The sequence below is a fragment of the Urtica dioica genome, chromosome 3 (assembly GCF_054948205.1).
Source record: "Urtica dioica subsp. dioica isolate 48M chromosome 3, U.dioica_male_clone48M_v1_H2, whole genome shotgun sequence".
NCBI classification, from domain to species: Eukaryota; Viridiplantae; Streptophyta; class Magnoliopsida; order Rosales; family Urticaceae; genus Urtica; species Urtica dioica.
In genome coordinates this window covers 46,794,632-46,809,995 of record NC_142758.1, presented here as the reverse complement: position 1 = coordinate 46,809,995, position 15,364 = coordinate 46,794,632, and the positions used below count along the sequence as shown (strand labels likewise).

The following is a 15,364-nucleotide window of genomic DNA, read 5'->3' as shown; positions in this document are numbered from 1 at the left end:
TATATTTAATATTAATTTGTATCACCTATTTATACATAAGGTGGGTACAAGAGAGAGTGTAATAAATACATGTGTAAAAACTACTTCTAGGAAAAAGAGAATAATAAATATACACAGAGAGCAAGACATCGGAAATAACATGAGAAATAAATGCGACGATTTCCCATGAGGAATGAGTTCCAAGGAGATGACTTCCGAGGCAAGCTCGACGCGGAAGGGCGAGCTGACGAGCTCGACGCGGAAGGGCGAGCTGACGAGCTCGATTTCAACACTCCCCCTTAAGCTTGACTGTATATGTTGAGGAGGTCAAGCTTGCTACATAGCTCGGAAAAGGTTGCTCGCGGAAGGGCTTTGGTGAGAATGTCGGCGAGCTGATGACCTGACGGAATGTACTCCATATCGATTATTTTTTCTTCAATCTTTTCACTGATGAAGTATCGGTCGATCTCGATATGTTTTGTTCTGTCATGATGGACTGGATTTTTGGCTATGCTGAGAGCAGCTTGATTATCGCAAAAAAGCTTGATTGGACCTTCGGTGATGATCTTGAGGTCGTCGAGAACTCTCTTCAGCCAGATGCCTTCAAATACTCCGCTTGCTAAAGACCTGAGCTCGGCTTCAGCACTACTCCTTGAGACAACAGACTGCTTCTTGCTTCGCCATGTAACAAGATTTCCCCAGACGTATGTGCACATGCCTGAAGTTGATCGTCTGTCTGGAACATGTCCGGCCCAGTCTGCATCTGTGAACACTTCGACACCTCGACTTCGTCTTTTCTTAAAGGAGAGACCAGTCCCCGGGGCAGCTTTGAGGTATTGGAGAATCCTCATAACTGCGTCCATGTGAGTTGTCGAAGGATTACTCATGAATCGACTTACCATACTCACTGCGAATCCAATATCTGGTCTCGTGTGAGTTAGGTAGATGAGTTTTCCTACGAGCTGCTGAAATCTTTCTTTGTCGGTGGCGGCCTCGTTGGTGCGAGCTAGAAGTTTCACATTGGAATCCATCGGAGTGTCAACTGGTTTGCAGCCAAGCATGCCAGTTTCTTTGAGGAGATCCAACGTGTACTTGCGCTGGGAAACAAAGATGCCCTTTTCTGATCGAGCTACCTCCATGCCGAGGAAGTATCGTAGGCTGCCGAGGTCCTTGACTTCGAACTCAGATGACAAAGTTTGCTTCAGCCTCTTGATCTCTTTCAGGTCGTCTCCGGTGATGACTATATCGTCCACGTACACACTAAGAATGGTGTGCTTGCCTTGTGTGGAGATTTTTGAGAAGAGTGTTGGATCTGCTTGACTCTGCTCGTAGTCACAACGTTTGAGCACGTTGGTGAATTTTCCGAACCATGCTCGAGGAGACTGTTTTAGTCCATATAGTGACTTCTTGAGTTTGCAGACTTTGTTGGCTCCTTGATCTTTGTCAAATCCTGGTGGGAGTTGCATGTAGACTTCCTCTTCCAGTTCGCCGTTTAGAAAAGCATTCTTCACATCGAGCTGGATGAGAGACCAATCTAAGTTGGCTGCTAGTGAAAGGAGAATTCTGATGGTATTGAACTTTGCAACTGGAGCGAAAGTTTCTTGATAGTCAATGCCATACGCCTGCGTGTACCCTTTCGCGACAAGTCGGGCTTTGTATCTCTCCACTGTCCCATCTGGATTGTGTTTGATGGTGAAGAGCCATCTACATCCAACAGTTCGCTTGCCTGGTGGTAGCTCGACGATATCCCACGTATCATTCTTTTCGAGGGCTTGGATCTCAGCATGACTTGCGTCTCGCCACTCGGAACTTTGAAGGGCTTCCTCGATGGAGTTCGGCACTTTTCCTTCATCTAACTTCGCCACACAGGCTTGGTAGCTCATAGATAAATTCTCATAGTACACGTAATCTGCCATCCTGTATTGAGCACACGACCGAGGAGGTTTTCTCAATGCAATGGGTAAGTCTGAAGATTCGATGTTACCTTGTTCAATAGTGTCGTGGTTCAGGTTCGGAGAGACATCTTGGTCGCGAGCTTGTACCGGACTCTGGGTGATATTCAGTTCGCATGGAGAGGGTTCAGAGGATTGCGAGCTGGGAATTTCTTGAACATGTGAGGTTGACGTGCTAGGAATTTCTGGAACATGTGAGGTCGGATTTTGAGGCGAGCTGAATTCTGGGTTTATGATGAGCCAATTTGGGAAGTCATTTTCGTCATTCTCCCCCTGACGAGCTGAATTGGCGAAGTAAGGACTGAACTCATGAAAAGATACATCCATTGAGACTATGAATTTTTGTGATCGGGGTTCATAGCATTTGTAGCCTTTCTGGGTTGCTGAATAGCCAAGGAAGATGCATTTGAGCGATTTTGGTTCAAGTTTACCTTGGCCATAAGAATGGGTGAAGACTGAACAGCCGAACATTTTCGCAGGTAGGGTTGAGATGAGTCGACAGTGAGGGTATGTCTCTAGAAGGACTTGAGATGGGATTTTATATCCAAGGACACGAGATGGCATTCTGTTTATGAGGTAGGTGGCTGTGAGGACAGCTTCTCCCCAAAAATGAGATGGGACGTTTGAGGAGAACATGATGGCTCGGGCGACCTCGAGAATGTGTCGATTTTTTCGCTCGGCTACCCCATTTTGTTGCGGGGTATGAACGCACGAGCTGGAGTGAACTATGCCATGTGTTTTGAAGAAAACGCCGAGCTCAGAATTAAAGTAATCTCGAGCGTTGTCAGTGTGGATAATTTGAATGGATGTGTCGAACTGTGTTTGGATCATTTTGTGAAATGTTTTGAATAGATTGGATGTTTCAGATTTTTGTTTCATCATGTATATCCAACTGAGTCTAGTGTGGTCGTCAACAAAGAGAAGGAACCATCGAACTCCAGTGATATTGGGAACTTTTGAGGGCCCCCATATATCACTGTGAATTGTGGCAAAAGGACGAGATGATTTGTACGAGGTGGGGTGATACGAGCTTCGAGAATGTTTGGCGAACTCACACATGTCACACTGAATGGAATTGATATTTATATTGATAAACAAAGACGGAAACATTCTTTTGAGATACATGAAATTTGGATGCCCTAGTCTAAGGTGATTGAGCATGATCTCTTTGTACTGGGGTGAATGTTGGGCGAGCTGACACATGGCGGGCTGATCTGGCTTGATGACATAGAGTCCGGTACTCAGCTCGGCATTACCAATCTGTCTCCCCGTGACCTGTTCCTGAAACACACATGAACTTCCATCAAAAATAGTTCGGCACTTAGAGCCTTGGTTGATCTTATGCACAGATAAGAGATTGCATTGTAGTTGAGGCACAAAGAACACCGAGTCTAGTCTCATGGACTTCGTCAAGACAACGGTGCCAATACCAGTGACTTGAGTTTTGGCTCCGTTGGCGATGGTGACTGATATGCTTTTATTGCAAGCGGAGTAAGTTGTGAATAGATTTCGATTACTAGTCATGTGATCAGTGGCACCGGAGTCGACAATCCATGCTGTGAGATTCTCTGAGCTTACATTGAGGGCTCTAGGAGAGTTACCTAGAGGGCCAATGCCCGAGTGTTCTCCACTGAGCTGGACTTGTTGAAGAAACTTCTGGAGAATAGCGAGCTGGTCGTTGCTAAAGGGAGAGGAGTCTGAGGTCGAGGTTGAGGCAGCGGACGAGGTTGATACTAAGTTTCCGACTGAGTTAGGATCCTTAGTCTCTTGGGTAGACTTCGAGCTTGGTGGTTTCCCATGCAGCTTCCAGCAGGTTTCTCGGAGGTGTCCAGGTCGTCTGCAATGATCGCAGTAGGGGCGAGGTCTGCGAGGTCTCTCTGTTGAGACGCGGTCTGCAAGTACTTCGTCTCCATGCGTGGTGAAGGCGGACGAGTCTGAGGATGGGCCCGGAAGTGAGCTCGATTTGATAACTCCCAGCATGAGTTTCCTCCTGCTTTCCTCGTGTCTGACCGCGGAGAAGGCTTCACGGAGAGATGGTAGTGGTTTTGTACTAAGTATCCGACCTCTGACCTCATCAAGGTCTTGGTTGAGGCCAGATAGTAGTTTAAACACACGTTTGGTCTCCACTATCCTGCGGTAGATTTTTGAGTCTACGGAGCTGGTCCACTGGTGCTGTTCGTAGAGGTCGATCTTCTGCCATAGATGTGTGAGCGAGCTGAAGAACTGAGTAACAGACATCTCTCCTTGACGTAGGTCGTGGAGAGTGTTCTCAGTTTCAAACAGCTCGGACATATCTTCTGAGTTGGAGAAGATTTCTCTAGCTGCTTGCCAGATTTCTGCTGCCGTTCGGTAAAGGAGGAAGGTTTCTCCGATTTCGGGGAGCATGGAGTTTATGAGCCAGGACATCACCATGCTGTTTTCGGCCTTCCAACTTTTGAACGTTGGATCTTCGATCACAGGAGATGTGACCACGCCTGTGAGGTAGTCATCTTTACCTCGTCCCGATATGAACATGAGCACAGATTGGGACCACTGTAGGAAGTTGTGGCCATTGAGTTTGTGGCTCGTGATATGTTGGGAGAAGGATTCAGATTGTGACTGAGTGGGCGTGGTCTGAGTGGTGTTCATGATGGTTGATTTTCCCTGCTCTGATACCATGTTGAAGTTTAGAGAGAGAAGATAAAGAAAGAGAGAATCGGAGAAGAGATAGAGTGTTCCGAGACTTTGAATATTTCTTATATTTAATATTAATTTGTATCACCTATTTATACATAAGGTGGGTACAAGAGAGAGTGTAATAAATACATGTGTAAAAACTACTTCTAGGAAAAAGATAATAATAAATATACACAGAGAGCAAGACATCGGAAATAACATGAGAAATAAATGCGACGATTTCCCATGAGGAATGAGTTCCAAGGAGAGGACTTCCGAGGCAAGCTCGACGCGGAAGGGCGAGCTGACGAGCTCGATTTCAACAAGACCCACTTCCCGAAATAGAGAAAGGCTCAAATTTGTTTCCGATGAAAAAAATTCTCAAATCACCAAATTTTTTTAAATAACATTGTTGCATGTACGTAAATCTTTAAGGCTTACCTTGTGTCTGAGCCGTCGGGTTAGAAATTCACCTCCGTTCTTCAATCGGCGCCGATTTTGTTTTTTGAATTTGAATCGCCTCTTAGGGTTTTCGTTAGAGAGGGTTTTTTTTTTTTTTTTTTGGCTGCGTGAAGATTTGGTTTTGGTCAGATGGTTGATATCTCGTGTTAATTGTATCCCTCAATTTGCGCGATGTAGTTATGGCCGATTAATTTTATTTCCTTTTTAATTAATGGGCGGGTATTTGGCTGGATTCTAATTAATGTACGATTTTTTTTAATTTTTGGGGTGAAAAGGGGCGGGAGTTATTTGAGGTCATTCAAGTCTTTTTGCATGTTGTAAAAAGATTGTTGTGACTATTAATAGGAAATTAACAGAAGGTTGGATAAAATCAAATTCCCTATAGCCTTTTGACTATATACCTATATAACCCAAATAATTACACCCGTCTATTAAGAATCTGATCGGGCCTAAAAATTATGCGCTTACAAAACTGCCCAAAATCTTGAGAAACTTTCGGACATGATCTTCAATATGCAGTGTCATATCAGTGAATATAAATGGTTGTCCCAAACTCAAATTTCTTCCTAAGCTTTTGTTCTCAATAAAGCGTCTCGATGCAAGAGGTAATAAGTCCCTTGATAAGCTTTCGAATCCATTGTTTAATTTTGTTGGAAGAAAAACACCAATGTCGAACAACATCTACTAAGGCATCTCGAAACAAATGCTTGTAAGTTGGTGGAGAGGGCTTGTAACTAAGCCATGGAATCTTCTTTTCCGTGGCCAGACTGGTACGAAAGATCGTCTAAATCGGAGGAAGCAATGGAAATTGCAATCTTTCATTTCTGAAGAAACGGAAAATGGTTTTGATTAAAAGGAAGGAAAGAATAAATAATCTTTACATTACGTCCACGTAACTATCACGTGTATTTTTTAGGTGTTCCATGATTATTTATCATAAAGATCTAATCCTATTGTCTTTGATTAAAAACAAAATCGATGTATTTTAATGTCAATTTAATTGAGACTTGAGAGCTTCTATTTTTTTTTTTTTTTTTGGTTCCATATATTTCATATATATAATTATGTTTCCTAAATATTTAACTCGGTTGAATACTAAAATGTTTACGTAGATCATGTGACCCATTACAAAGAGTGTATTGATATATGAATCAAGAGACATTTACTTAAATTGATAAAATCTACGGAATGAACTTAGTACAGGAAATTTTGTTAAGTAATACCGTGATCATTACCGGAGGCCCAAATTATGGATACTAATACAATTATCAATATTTCCTAATGGTAGGCCACAATTATCAGTATCCGACTATACCTAACGAGCTTAAACTAAACTAAGACACTCTCACAAATGTAATTATCGACAAACCTTTTAAAAAAGCGAAATTTCGATTCAATTATTGGAATGTGTAAATGAAAGATGAGAAGACAAGGCAATGATAATGTCATCCATATTAATGTCTAAAGAAAAGCTGAGAAGATATAGTCAAGAGATAACGCCAAATAGGTAATTTGGATAGCTTATATTTGTTTTAAGAGTCGAGTAGCTATCTAGTCACATGAAACATTAAAAAAAAAAATTTAAATAATTAACGTTTTGTTAATTTTTGGTAAAGTCACGTAAATTTATTTACGATGAGTAAATTTCTAATAAATAAGTGTAAATAACGTTGGTTACGTCATATTTTTGGTTATTTATAAAATATTTATAGTTATTTACGAAAAATTTACAAAACGTTAGCTAAAATGCAAATACTTATGTTTTTGTGGTTTATATCGCTAAATATTTGTTATTTTAATATATAAAAACTAGCCATTGTTAATAATAAGAAAGAAGGGATAACAACACTGTCTGATCAAGATATTTCGGTAGCAGTAGAGTGAAGCTTCTTGCAACAATGTGGGCAATTATTCTTCTTCCACTGCTTATAACTCTCCTTATCTTCATCATACAAACAAAATTCCCAACCAAGAAAAATGAGATCAAGCCCATTAGAGAGCCTCCGAGTCCACCGAGGATCCCGATCATAGGCAATTTTCATCAACTCGGCTCACTACCTCACCGCTCTTACTTCCGACTTTCGAAAAAGTACGGACCGGTCATGCTCCTCCGGCTCGGAAAAGTACCTCTAATCGTAATATCTTCAGCCGAGGCCGCGATGGAAGTCTTAAAGACAAACGACGCCAAATGTTGTAACAGACCTTCCCTAACCGCGGGAAGAAAACTCTCTTACAACGGTCTAGACATGGCTTTGTCGCCTTACGGGAAACACTGGAGAGAACTTCGCAAATTCTGCGTTCTCAATCTCTTCTCCGCGAAAACTGTCAAATCTTTTCGATCTGTGAGAGAAGACGAGGTCGGATCTCTGATGGACTCACTGTACAATTCATCGCTGTCTTCGAGTCTTGTTGATATCGGAGAAAAGATGACAGGTTTGACTGCGAGCATAATTTTCAGGATCGCGTTTGGGAAGTGCTTCGGCCAAGACAAGGACGGGTTTCGAGACACTATTCGACTCGCACTTTCTGCTGCCGGAACCTTTGCGGCCTCTGATATTCTCGGTTCAGCGGGGTGGATTATAGACAGGCTTACGGGTTTTCACGCGCGGCTTGAGAAAAGTTTCTGCAAGTTGGACGGTTTCTTTGAGCGCGTGATCGGCGAACATCTCAATCGGACGGTTGTGGAGGAGCAAGATGATCTGGTTGATTTGCTGCTGAAGATGGAAAGAGAGAAGTCTGAGTCTGGTCAAGCGTTGTTCACTAGAGAAAATGTAAAGGCAATCCTAATGGTAGGCCACGTAAGCTGTTCTCTTGAAATTTTATAAAGAGTTTGTGTGTGTCGTGTGATCTTTTCATTTTTTTTCTCCCCGTGTTAAGTTCAAAACTTGGTAAGGTATTAAGGAAGCTAATAAGATTTTCAAATTTAGGAACTATTTTAAAAGAAGTTAAATGGTAATTTTATCTAACAATCCCAGTTACAATTAGCCTTCCAACCTATGAACATATACAAAGAAAATTAGACAATAGCATTTAAACAAATTAATCAAAAAAATACAACGGTTTAAGGATTTAATCAAATAACAAAGTTTTCTATTTTTTTTTAAATCTACAAAATTGGAATATGAATATAAAATATATAAATTCATTTCTAAGTTATATAATTATATAGAAGGTTAAATAAAATTCTTACGACCGTAATACACCTATTGTCAATTTTTTTTATTGGCTATTTTTTAATTTTAAGCATTAATTGGCTAATTTTTAATTTTATTTGTTTTAACTGACTATTTAGTTAGAAGATTATAAACAAAACGCATGTATATTTGCAAAAAAAAAAAAAAAAAAAAAGATTTATTTGACTGGTTCAATTTGTTTAATATGTATTTTATGAATTAGGATATATTATTTGGTGGAGTAGACACGGGCGCCATTTTCTTAACTTGGGCAATGGCAGAGCTTGTTCGAAATCCGAGAGTGATGAAGAAAGCACAAACTGAAGCAAGGAGCTACGCGGCTTCCAAAGGAGCTCTAGGCATTAGTGAAGGCAATATTCACCAACTTCAATATCTTAACATGGTAGTGAAAGAAGCTCTAAGGCTACACCCTCCTGGCCTGCTTACTAGGGAAACAATGTTACACTTCAAGCTCGGCGACTATGATGTTCCCCCAAAAACACTGATCCAAATCAATGTTTGGGCGATTGGTCAAGACACAGAATACTGGAAAAATCCCGACGAATTTTTTCCGGAGAGGTTTACAGATAGCTCTATCGACTACAAAGGAAAGCACTTTGAACTCTTGCCATTTGGCTCAGGCCGTAGGAGCTGTCCCGGTATGCAGATGGGAATGGCTGTGGTTGAGCTTGCGCTGGCAAATCTCTTGTGTTGCTACGATTGGAAATTACCTGATGGGATGGATGAGAGCGATATGGACATGCAAGAGAAAGCCCGACTTTCAGTATTCAAGAAATACCCTCTTAAACTCATTCCGAAACGCTACCAACCAACGCTGAATCAAGTTCCCGACACTTAGCCAAGAAAGAGGGTTTTTTTTTTCAAGTAGGTTCATGGAGTAGTGTTGTGGACAATTATGCATTTTTTATGTGTGTAGTTCTAAAAATAATACCATTAGCTTATGGTCATCTTATGTGTTTTTATGTTTGGAAATAAAAGTATATGTATATTTGTAGTGTTCTCTCTATTTCAATTTATTTGAAAATATAATGGCAAAACAAAGGAATCATCCACGAAGTCACCCCACCATATTCTCATTAATTGAACGTTGTTTACAAACGAAAGAATGACATTCTAAAATAATTGATGTGCGATGTTGCTTAGTTACAAGTTACCAAAAAATTGTGAGGGGGAAGCTATCTTGTCTGCAAATTACATGTTTAACAAGGTACCTCAAAAGAAGGAAGATAAGTCCATCATGAGTTATTTAAAGGAAGAAAGTCTACATACAAGTACTAGCGATTGCGGGAGTGTTTACCCAACGTAATGGCACCTAATGTTAAGAAATTGAATATATGATCAAAGACCGTTGATTGGATCTTCATTAGATACGCAAATCATACTAATGTGTATTGGTTTCTTGTGTATGCATCGAAAAAGTCAATTATACACAATTATTCAATTATGAAATCTAAAATACTCTGTCCTTCGAGCATGTATTTTCTTATAAGTCTAATTAAAGAAGATAAAAAAAGCTCATGAAATCAATCTCATGAGGATATTGAGGATATATATATATATATATATATATATATATATATATATATATATCAAGAACATGAAGAAGAGTCCGAAGAAGAGACAGAGTTAGAAGAACCGGGGTGTAGCAAACGATAAAAAGGTAGAAACATCATTTGCAACTGATTTTCTAATGTATATGCTAAATGATGGACCTCTAACATATAAGGAGGCTACAAATTTTGTTAAGGGTCATTTATGGAAAGAAGTCATAAGAACTAAAATAGACTCTGTATTACGCAAAATCACACATGAGAGTTGGTTAACCTTCCTCGTAGAAGTAAAACACTTGAATCAAAGTGGATCTTCACGACGATTATGAAAGTTAATGAAACAATTGATACGTGCAAGGCAAGACTTGTAATAAAAAGTTAAAGACAAAAGGGTCTCGGCTACTTTAATAATTATTCCCCCGTTACTAGAATAACATCTATTTGCGACATTGCGCAATCTTGAAATTCATCAAATCGACGTAAAAATGGCTTTGCTTAATTAATGGGGATACAAAGGAAGTGATCTATATGGCTCAACGCGTGAGTTTTATTCCACCTGGACAAGAAAGGAAAGTTTGTAAGTTGGTCAAATCGCTTTATGGCCTTAAACAAGCCCAAAGCAATGGCATGATAAATTTGACACTATTATGTTGTCAAATGAATTTAAGATCCATGGCTGTGCCAAATCTATTTACATTAAAAACACTGAACATGGTTCTGTGATTATGTGTTTATACATAGATGACAAACTACGTATTATGGGAAATCAATGATCACATAATCCAATCCACAAAAGATATATTAAACTCTAGGCTCAATATGAACTATTTAGAACTTTCTGTTTAATCTTGGGATCAAAATTACACAAACTTCCAATGGAGTCATCTTAAGTCAATCGCACTACATTGATAAATTCTAGACAAGTTTAGAAAAGACGATTCTGGAATCTCTAGAAGTCATATAGACATTAGTCAACACTTGTCAAAGAATAAAGGAGAATGAATCTCTCAAAATTTAATATGCGAGAGTGTTATGCAGTCTCATGTACTTGATGAATAGTACAAAACCTGACTTAGCCTCCACTATGAGTAGATGGGCTTAACAACTATTAATCCATGATCTGGACAATGGAAAGCAATCATGAGAGTACTGGGTTATCTACGATTCTCTCATGATTAAGATCTACACTATACGAGATATCCCAAAGTCATAAAGGATTTATTGATGCGTGTAGGATATCTAATATACAAGAGTCGAAAGCCACTAGTGGATATGTATTCACTATGGCAGATGAAGCTTTGTCTTGGATATCCTCCAAACAAACCGTGATAAGTATATCCAAAATGGAATATGTGTTTGTTGCATTTGATAAATATAGAGAAGAAGCCAAATGACTAAGGAATAGCTTCGTGGAGAATATTTCAACCTGGATAAAATATGTGTTGTAATATGTTTATATTGCGAGAACCACTCGGCTATTGGTAGAGCACAATCGTAAGTCTAGAAATATACATCGACTAAATAATAACGTTAGAAAACTTCTCCGATCCAGAGTTATTTTGATTTACTATGTTAGGTCCAAATAGAATATTTGCGGATCCGCTAACCAAAGTGTTAAATAGTGACCAAGTAGATAAGACATCTAAAGGAATATGGTTGAAGCCCATGCACAAATAAAGTCAAGGCAAAGGAAACCAAACCATGTTGATTGGAAATCCCGAGATCTTAGTTCAAATGGAAAACCTAACTGTCGACGGCAAAATGAGGTCACTATGCGGTAAAGATCTCATATGATAATACGGTTACACCCGTACGAGGTTAACCGTTGAGCTTTTATGGATTATGTGAAATCGGATCTTTGAGAATCGAAATGACTACTGTGTGGGGCTACTATTTTATAAATAATTACATATGTGAGAAAAAAGTAGGGCGCTTCGAAAGACAATTTATTGAGCTTAATTTATTAGAAACTCTTGTTGAATTAGGCAATTGTAATGAGCAAAACCATGAAAGCCGAACCTATAGCAAAAAGATAATTGTGGTAGATATGTTTATCTTTTATACAAAACGACTAATAGTTAAAGAACATCATGTCTACTGAGTAGTTAGTAAAGATGGCATATCTTTCCGAGAAAATGCTAGAAGGTTCTACCTACCTATCCTACACATATATTGGTTATTGATTCTATTACCACATCAATTCGTGTCGTGTCTTTTTTCATCAATCAATTTCATTGATATGGGGGATTGTTAGAATATAATGAAGATTATTTATTTTCATTAGTCGGCTGATTTGTGGAAATATATAAGTATGGTCCACTTATTGAATCTGAATGTTAACATTTTTGTAATCCTCATAGTGAGATGTATAAGAATAAATATTTTATTTGTGAAAATCGAAGCAAAACTGAATGAGAAATATATTGATGTTCATAGTGTGTTGAAAATATAAAAAAAAAATTAAATGTGTGGTTTTGAGTGTAAATACAAAAGTCGTATATGGAAGAGATAAGTGAATTTTGTTTTGCTTGTATTTTGAGAAGTTGGGTATAAGCATTTGAGCTCCCAACGGTAACCCAAATTTGTAGAAGGTCTGGGACTAGGCAAAGCTCAAGTCCACCACACATGCACGGGCAATGTCTCCGCCTGTCCGAGTGGCATGCTGGGCTTAGACCTACCCAGTGCGAAAAAAATTTCCTTCCATATTTTATTTTTTTTAAATAAAATATTGGTATATATTAATTTGCGAAACTTACTTCTATTTATTATTGGTATATATTTTTTTTAAATAAAATGTTTTTATGTTCATAACAACAAATATGGCATTGATGAAAATTAATCTACCATCATGGTTCATCGATTTTGTCCAAAACCGTTCAAAATCCGTGTCTATAAAAGCAAGGTTAAGCTTCTCATTCTTGATACACCGAATTTTAGAATTCATTTACTCTCCTCTCCTCCTACATAAATTGTTGTTTCTCCTTTGTAGCCTCCGGCTGTAGTTTCTTGTTCGTCTAATATTTTTTTAAGAAGATCGTTGAACAAGCCTCGGAGACTTTCTTTCAACGTCTTTCTCTATATTTGTTGTATCCGGTTAAGATTTTGTGTTTGCTAATTTATTTCATTATCAGATAATAACTTTCTTTGTTTACCACTATTATTCACTTTCTTACTAAACTTTCTTTGTTGAATTATGTTATTTCAAATTTTTAAGACTTTGCAAATTCTCAATTATTCCCGTAATATTTTTAGCAATATTTCTAACGCTAAATATTCAAATATTGAGTCTAAATATAGTAGTGATTGTTGTTTGTCCTCGCTAAAATCTCTATTCGTGGTAGTGTTTTAATTTCAGACAAAGATCATTACAAACCAAAGTTCATTCACTTTGGAGGCTTATGAATTTCCAAAGTTAATTTTATTAATTATTATAGTGAATTTTTAATTTTTAGAAGTAATATTTTTTTAGTGATTAACGGTATCTCATGATATAATTATTTTTCGACTTACAAAGTTATGGGAAAGTTTGCTTTAAAAAAAGTTATATTAAAGTTCAATAAATTAAAGGAAACTACGTTGTGATTCACAACAATGCGAACGAGTCAGGATCGACAACAAGTAGTTGGAATTTGGAAACACGAAGATTGGATGACGGCCCAATGGCTCCTTGAAAACTAAGGATCTCACATCTTGATTTTTACTTTGTAATCGGTAATGCAAATTTTAATTTGGTAACCGGCTTCCATTAATTTTTTTATACTTATTGTTTTCAATATCACTTATAGCACGCAGTTCAAAATATCAAAAAGAAGTTGTTAGTAGCAATAAAATTTAAGAAAAAAATAACTAACAGTTTTGAAAAACAAAATACATGAGACATATCAATTTAGAATGCAGATGGATCGAAGTCTAAGTAGCACAGAGGCTCCAGTTCTCTTTCGAGAAGTTGGAGCATCCAAGCTTGAGAAGTTGGAGCATCCAAGCTTTTAAATTCCACGAGAACCGGACGAAAACCGAGTTTTTAAGGGATTCCGGTACGGTCCCATATAAAACTGGAACTTTACCTGAGAACCAGAGTAGACCAAACGATTGCCAGTCTGGTTCTTGATTAACTAAAAATTGACTTGGTTTCGCATTTTTATTTAAAAACCCGGACGGTTTTTATCCGGTTCTCGCCGAAACCATAAAAAAAAAACACAAATTCAGGCCCAAATTGTTTAAATTTCTAAATTGTTGTTCTTAAGCCCAATTTCTCGTTGAATAGATTGCTATTTATGACATCTTTCCCTTCCAAATGGCTCATACATTTTCCATATGGGACTTTTATTTTGCATAACTTTTACCAAACCACAACCAACTTTCACTCTTTGCTTTTTTTTTTTCTCCTGCTATGCACGTGCTCACGTTTTATTTATTTATTTGTTTCTTTAATTTTTTAATGCTATTTGTTGTATTTTCTATGAAAATTTTCATTTTATGGACCTAAAACTTAACAAAATATCGAGATTAGACCTTATATTTTAAAAATATCTAAAAATGGACTTTTGTCACAAGTTCGGACACAAATACTATTTTGAACAAATAAATTCATTTTACTTTCATTCTCTATCTTCTCAATCTCTCATTCGGTCTTTCACGCTCGATTCCGAGGTGATATAACTAAATTCGACGGGATACGAGAGAATCCGACAAGGTATGATGACCTAGAATGATAAAATTTCACGTGAATTTGACTTTTTCCGCTTAAAATATCCAAAAAGTATTAATTTTATCGTATAGCATCGTACACTGTCGTACATTATAACGCAATTTCATTTGTATGAATTTTATCGTACATTAAAATTATAATGTATCGTATGTCATCGTTTTATATCGTACACTATCGTACGGCATCATATGGCATCGTACATTATAATTATAATGTATCGTACATTATAATTTTAATGTACGATAAAATTCATAAAAATTATAATGTACATTATAATTATAACGTACGATAATATACGATAGTGTATAATGTACGATGGTATACGATAAAATTCATATTTTTCGACATTTTAAGCCATAAAAGTCAAATTCACGTGAAACTTTATCATTCTAGGTCATCATAGCTCGTCGAATTCCCTCGTATCTCGTCGAATTTAGTTATATCACGTCGGATTTAACGTTAAAGACCGAATGATGGATTGAGAAGATAGAGAATGAAAGTGAAATGAGTTTATTTGTTCAAAATGGTATTTGTGTCCGAAATTGGAACAAAAATCCATTTTTGATATTTTTAAAATATAAGATCTAATCTCGATATTTTGTTAATTTTTAGGTCCATAAAATGAAATTGAGGCAACGAACCATCTCGAGCGTAGCATTGTTGAAGAGGCATCTCGAGCTCTCTTTTCTGTTTCTATTATCGTGTGCATATATACTACACATTCAGGTGCTTTGGTTGATTTGTTTGCACCTCACATACAGGCATTTGATTACACTTTTGCTGTATGATTTGTTTAATGTTATTTTATTTTTTTTTAGAAAAATCATTATTATATATTCTTATTCTTTTTGTTTGTTATTATCA

The 15,364-nt window shown here is 37.6% G+C and overlaps 1 protein-coding gene across 1 annotated transcript; it reads left to right on the top strand.

The window, feature by feature from the left end:
• The first annotated feature begins 6,881 nt into the window (after positions 1–6,881).
• LOC149403205 (cytochrome P450 71B10-like) lies at positions 6,882–9,291 on the top strand. The gene is made up of 2 exons (XM_089608202.1): positions 6,882–7,837; positions 8,445–9,291. Exons 1-2 carry the CDS (start codon positions 6,947–6,949, stop codon positions 9,078–9,080), a joined length of 1,527 nt encoding a protein of 508 aa, XP_089464328.1. The 5' UTR covers positions 6,882–6,946; the 3' UTR covers positions 9,081–9,291.
• Positions 9,292–15,364: the final 6,073 nt, after the last annotated feature.

Bases quoted from the DNA above. Each gene is read 5' to 3' on its own strand.
- LOC149403205 (XM_089608202.1), top strand. From the start codon at position 6,947: ATGTGGGCAATTATTCTTCTTCCACTGCTTATAACTCTCCTTATCTTC. The intron at 7,838-8,444 runs GTAGGCCACGTA...TTTATGAATTAG, and splicing joins ATGTAAAGGCAATCCTAATG to GATATATTATTTGGTGGAGT.